General features: G+C 40.2%; 1 protein-coding gene across 1 annotated transcript in view; it reads right to left on the reverse strand.

Annotated features, from left to right (window-relative positions):
• Positions 1-6,996, reverse strand: part of COL28A1 (collagen, type XXVIII, alpha 1) — an 85,216-nt gene that overhangs the window by 46,315 nt on the left and 31,905 nt on the right. Inside the window, exons 12-13 of the mRNA XM_015410937.1 lie at positions 3,378-3,446; positions 2,037-2,105 (exon numbers count right to left, since the gene is read on the reverse strand). Coding sequence (XP_015266423.1) covers positions 2,037-2,105; positions 3,378-3,446 — 138 coding nt within the window. The remainder of the gene's footprint in view (positions 1-2,036; positions 2,106-3,377; positions 3,447-6,996) is intronic.

The following is a 6,996-nucleotide window of genomic DNA, read 5'->3' on the forward strand; positions in this document are numbered from 1 at the left end:
GATAAACAACGTGTTAGTATTGCCACGCTTCAGGAAACACACCTGCTCAAGGAGAACAAGACAGGCTTGTTAAAAATGGGTAGGAGATGCTTACCGTTCTCGGAATTCCACTAAGGTTCAAGGCGCTGCAATTTTATTGCACAAAGATCTTCACATGGAATGTCTAAATCAGACACTGAAGGGAGATGCATCTTCCTTTCGTTTAAATGTGAACAATCTATATTTGTATTGTTCTGCTGGTTTAGGTGTTATTTCTGATCATTCCTGTTTCATTGATTATCAGTCTGGGAGAAGCTGAACTCCCTTGTTCAAATAAATATGGATGGGATTCTGGAACAGGTTTCCCAAGATCTCAATAGATGGACCTCCTTAACAATGAGCATTTGGGGTAAAATTAACACCCTTAATATGAACATTATCCTGAGAGGGTTCCCAATATGTATTCCCCTGAAGTTTTTTGTAAGAATTGATTCCCTGTTTTGGAAATTCATTTGGAGCCCCTTGGGTAGACCTAGAATTCAACTTCTATGCAAGTGGGCTGCTTTGGGCTCTACCCATTTAACCTATCTAAAAGTTCATTCACCTATAATTGAAGCTGCTAGGTCAGCTTGGCATATGATTGGCACTCAGTTGGCTTTTGACCCTTACACACACACATGTTTAACGATCTGGAAAAACTCTAGGACCAGGATAAGGAATAAAGGTGTTTTTTAGGAGACAATGGATCTCCAGGGGTTTAGTACACTTATCTCAGCTAATTCAACCAGGGGATGACTTTAAACCATTTGACATTTTGTCCACAGAATTTAATCTCCCATCCATGGCCAGTTGGAAATATATACAACTAAAACATTGTCTATCTTCTGTTCTGGGACCAGAACCTTTTGCAGCCTTGGAAACTGTCCCACTGTTTTGCCCATTTCCATCCTTAGAAACCCTTCCTAGGCAACCTATCCTTATATATAATTTTCTAAGACACCAAACCAAATTTTATTTGGATTATATCTGCTCCCAGTGGAACATAGAACTGAGTACTCAGATTCAACTGACCCAATGGCAAACTGTACTAAAAGACATTAAATCTATCTCTGTGGATTTATGACTGAGGCTTATCCATCAAAAAAACTCCCCTGTGAGTGTAGTGGTACCCTACTAAATTTTATAACGTTGGTCTCACTGAGAGTGATTCCTGTTGGCACTGCTGGAAGCCTGGAGCTAACCTCATTCACATGTTTTGGAATTGCCCTAAAATCACACATTTCTGGCAAGGGGTTATATGCAGGATCAATCTTACATTAGCTGCTAATTTAGATTTCACAGCCAATAATCTAATCCTAGGATATATTCAACCCATTGGTTCTGGTTCAACCTTCTGCGGCAATAGAAAACAACCGCCAGGGTGGGGGAACCCCCGCTTTTGTGGGGTGCTTCACCCCCATTGGCCAGCTGGCCCGCAGGAGGAAATCCTGCCCCCAACTGGCCCGAAGGTGACGTAAGGATGTCACCTGGAAGTGATGTCATCACATTGCTGATGTCGCACAATGATGCTCTAATTTTCAGGCAAAACTCTATGGTAAAATCAGCTACATAGAGCCATTGGCGATGTGATGGTGTAATTTCTGGGCAATCCCGGAGAGGGCCAAGGATCACCCCACCGGCTGCCAGGTAGGACCTGGCAACCCTATCTATATGACAGCCTCTCAAATACTTGACAATGGCTATCATATCACCTCTCAAATGTCTCCTCTCCAGGATAAACATACCCAATTCCTTCAGCCTTTCCTGATAAAGAGTAAAAATGCAGGGAAAAGAAAACTTTACCATTTCTGGGTTGTTTGGGTATTTTTGCTGCTGTTAATAGCTATATCAAACATCATTCTAAGTTAAAGAACATTTCCTGCTAAAAGCTTCCAGTCTAACATACCAGTTCTAAATTTTTAGCAAATACAGATTCAAACAAACATTGCATTTAGTCAGCAGCATCCTAAAAATGCTACACTGTAAGATATTCTTCAGAACTTGACAAATTCACTTACCACTAAGCCTGGCTCACCAATTCCAGTAGGTCCTGGTGGCCCAGTTCTTCCTTCCTGACCTCTCTCACCCTTACAAAAAATATACAAGAAGCATTTATTGTTGTTATGAATACTAAGTTAGAAGCAGAAAGGAATCAGTAGAATCACACCCTTCACCTCATCATTCAAAGGAAAGGGATGAGGGTAGCATTAAAATCACACCAATATACTTTTGGACAGGTTATATGAATTATATTCTAGGCTGTAATCGTATGCTTAGCTGCATCAGAATAAATTCCACTAAACATAATGGTTGGAGTATTCATCACGGAATGCATACAATGGCTCCCTTACACAAAGTGAGAAATCTACCACTGTAAGGAATTTTCCTCCAATGGGAGATACTCCATGGTGGAAGGAAAATACTTCAGAGTGAAAGGAAACCATTGGCTCCAACCTAATGATACAAATTTTAATCTTGCGTATATTTAAGATTTATATTACGGTTTTATTTCATTGTTTAGCCTAGTCTTTGGCTTAGCCAATGTGCCTTTGTAACAGAATCGCAGATCTTCCATTTCTCCTTCATACAGATAGAGAGATTAATGAGCTCATAAATGAATGAGTTCTACAACTTTTAGTTTTCACACAATATAGAAAATATTTAGGGATTTTCAATTCTGGCCACTTTTTAAAATCAAAATTTCAGGATATAGAACTCTAAAGAACTGATACCAGATATATTCAGATGGGTAGCCATATTGGTCTGAAGTAACAGAACAAAGTTTGAGTCCAGTGGCACCTTTAAGACCAACAGAGTTTAATTCTGAGTATATGCTTTCGTGTGCATGCCAGATACATATATTATTTACACTGATTGACCACAGGAACTAACAAGTTAGTCTCTCTCACTGCAGTGTCTCAATGAACTCTTGTGGGAATCAACATCACCTCAGAAGGCACCACTTTAACTAACACAAATCTGATATTAGTTTCCTGTCTGGGCCAGGCTGTAGCCATGCATGGGCTGAGATGGTTGTTCACTGGACTCTCCCTTTCTTCCTTTGCCCTTTGTGCTTCTACAACGCACAAAGATGATGTGCATACATCATTGATCATGGCTGCAGTGTAGGGGAGTGGTTGGTTGTTTCCTAAACAACAATGCCTATTTCTTGCAATTAAATGAATGGTTTATTTCAGCATTTCTCTCTATGTTTTTTTAAAAGAAACAATAAGAATAATCTAAAAGAACTGCATGCAAAAACCAATGTTCCATATGTATCAGTTTTGTAACCCCAAGATATGTGACATAAACACCATTGCAAAGGAAACTATGTCATTGCTGTAGATCGTGTACGTTACCTTAGGTCCTGGATAGCCAGTTCCAGGGACTCCTGGAGGTCCATAAGGGCCTGTTGGCCCTGGCTCCCCCTTAAAAGAAGCATAAATAAATGCATTTCACTTACTTTGAGCACGACATGTTGGGCATTTTAGCTTACATAAATTACAATATTTCCTCTATAGTAGGTCTTCTGTTTGCAGCTTTTTTTTTTAGCCCCTCGTAGGTGATTTTTTTATTTATGCAATTTTCTACAAACTACAAAGAAATAAGGGAAGGGAAACTACAAACTAGGGGAGAAAGTAAAGCAAAACCCCTAAAAACCCAAGAGGTGGTGGTCTTCAATAATGCTTGCAGTTAGCTTAAAAATACATTTGATCAGTCTAAACTATGTTATATGAGTACATTCTTCTTCATGCTTATAATAAGACAACAATAAAAGTGGCTATACAGAGATCATCGAGAAACATTTAAAGTCCGTTAAAACAAGACTCATAGGAACATCTACAACTCATTTTTAATCTTTTTCTTTCTTTCTCAGTTTGTAGCCAGTTTTAGGGGCCGCCGCCCCTTGTTCAGAGGCTGAGTCCTCATCAGATGATGCAATGCCCTCCTCTTCTTCACTTTCTTTGCTGGGAACCTTGTCTTGCCCTTCGTCCTTTGTTGGATCCTTCTGCTGTTGTAGGAATTCAGTTGCCTTGAAAACAGAATCGCTTGGCCACCAGACGCTTGATCCCGGTGTGCGCTCTTAGTACCATTGCGGTCGCTCCATGGTGGGACCGTCGGGGCAGGAGAAGCCCACCTTTACCGGCCAGTTCACCGGGAGAAGAGCTCTCAAAAGCTCCATGGCTGGGAGCCCAACACAAGGGCTCCAGGGGGGGTCACGGACAATCGGACCCCCTCCCAGCCACAGGCGCAGGCGGGAGTCTCCTAGAGGTCCAGGAGAAACCAACCGCCATAGCAGATGCCAAAACTGGAAACCCTTCTGTTTTCAGCTTTGTCAGGTTTCTTTGGTGTGCCCAGTACTGGAACGTTTGTGTTTCAGATTCCTGAGATTAAGATTAATATCTGCACCACCTGCTTTTCCTGTGGTCTGCTCCTGAATGTACAGAAAAAGGTGATGACGTTATCCCATATCCTGCCCTAATTTTTGCTTTACTTCTCCTCCTCCTTTTTGGCATGAACAGTGGTACTTCATTGGATAGGTACTAGCCTGCAAAGTTCCAATTTCTAAGCATGCTCAACATGTGACCAGAGAGATATAGCCCCATGCTGTACACCCTACAATCTGAGATGCACGGATCCTGGCAAGGGTTTATATACTGCTGTGAGAAAACTGTGACTGACTGCATAGTTAGCTGGGATCTTAAGCTCCATCATGGCATAGGCAGGGCACGAAGCTGGGTGTCAGTTAAGTTTCCCTCCCATTGAGAACCAAAGAAAAACACACCATCTCTAATGCTGACATTATGGCAGCCTTTTGGTTTTTAATTTTTATTTATGGGCAGTCCTAATTGATATTTTAAATTGTAGACTTTTGTGTGTTTTTAATCATTGTTTTTTTACTGCTATTATAAGCTGCCTTGAGTTCCATAAGGTAGAAATTGATTAATAAGCGTTTTCAATAATAATAAATAAATAAATAAAATTGGGAGTGGTTCTACTGGTGAAAGACCTTAGGATGCTCACAAAGCCTCACTCCTCCCCCCACATGCCCACAGTTATGCTCCACCTCCTCCTTCACACCAGTTGTGGCTATGGGTGGAGTGCCAGCATGAACACACCACCTGCAGGCACCCCGCAGCTTCTCCTTTGAAACAGATCAAAGGAGGATTTTGTTTGATCCAGTTTAAAGGGGACAGCCCCAAGAGACCCATAACTCATATCAGCACAACATCATGTGGACACTCAAAATCAAAACATTCCATCTAGGAAAGATTCCCTGCACCCTACGTAGTTATTGTCATTTTGGCACTCGTTCCTGGGAATCTTTGAATTCATCTCAGAACCCACCCTCGATCCAGAATAACCCAAGTGTCATCCTATAGTATTTGATATGTTGCATGTCTTTTAGTATCTTTTGTTTATGCTTGGTCAAAACCCCTTATGAACAAAATGAGATTTTAAAGATTCTAAATGTTCTACATTTTGTTACTTTAAGGGTGAAGATGTTAATATGCTGATGTTAATGTTGACGAGAAATCTTTATTTCCCATCAGCAGGCAGTATAATGGAAGCAAAAAATAACATAAGATATTTGTGTAGTTTCTAATCTTCTTGGCAGAATTTCTTCTGCAAATACTGTAGTATGATACGATTTGTGTAATGAGGGCATATAAAGGCACTACAAATAATACTTTTTATTATTTATCATGTAACTAAAGATATCCCATTCCAAAATTTTACCTATGAACCAATTATTAATTAACACATATTTCAAATGGGTTTTAAATGTTGACATGATAAATGCATTCCAGGTTATGGATAATGGATATAAAACTGTAATGCTAATTCATACAGAGCTGTAACAGGCAGTCTCCTATATAGGTAGGTACTCTGGGTTGAGGAGAAGTCTTTAATTAATTCATTCCTCATGGTGCACCATCAGTCTTCTCTCGCACACAGCTATGCCCTGTCATTTCATGGTCTTGAAATTATTAGTCCGGCCCAACTAAATGGGATTCCCCTTCACTGACTTTTTCTTACCAAAACAAATATTTGCTAAGTGACAGAAACAGAACTTTTGAACAGTGGACGCATAAAATAAAAGCTATTTTTGGCTTGGTACAATTGACTGGAATCTTCTCCAGCATCACTATAATACTAGGATTTAAAACATAATTATAGTCCTCTTTAGACTATATCCCTAAAAGCCAACACCCAAAATCTCTCAGTTGGCACAGGATTTTCACGTGGTGTTGGATCTGGCAAATTTTCTGCAAAGCAGGTTTTCTGATTTCCACATGGATGTTCTGCTTCATATATTTTTCCAAGAATGTTCAACCCAACAGAGTATTTCCTATTGTAAAACACTGACTTGTTCCAGCTTGGGGAAAGGGGGGGGGTAGATGCCCATGCATGTATGCCTGAGTGGAATGCAAAGGCCAACCCGTGAAGGCCAAATAATTTCAGAAGATTCTTCTCAGCTGTGTAAAACACACTCAGTCTCTTTCAAGTAACTACTGGATTCTTACCAAATTTTTAGCAGCTGTTAATACAGTTAGCATATATGTCACCATGAACATTTTTCTGCATTAAGCTAAACAGCTAAACTGTAACAAGTATTTCTGTTATGACTATGAGCCCCCCCCCGTCAGCTACTTAAAAGTAAATATCTACATTTTAACTATGTCAGAAGTGGGTGACATCTGGCTCATTCCAAGCACAAAATCAGAAACCAGGGAATGATAAGAACATAAGAGAAGCCAATAGCATTTCATATTTTCACAGTAAGCTTCTAGTCCTCATGGTCACTTAAACTGAAAATAGCAACACCTATTGTTAAGTATCACGAACAAGTAAGCAAATAAAAAAGTCCAACCCCTCCCACTCTTTGGAACATGTGTGCACCAGATAGCTACAAAAGTGGTCCTAAACAGTTCTACACGGAATCCTATTCCAGTCTATGCAGTGGGGCTTACT

The sequence above is a fragment of the Gekko japonicus genome, unplaced genomic scaffold (assembly GCF_001447785.1).
Source record: "Gekko japonicus isolate JY-2015 unplaced genomic scaffold, Gekko_japonicus_V1.1 scaffold231, whole genome shotgun sequence".
NCBI classification, from domain to species: Eukaryota; Metazoa; Chordata; class Lepidosauria; order Squamata; family Gekkonidae; genus Gekko; species Gekko japonicus.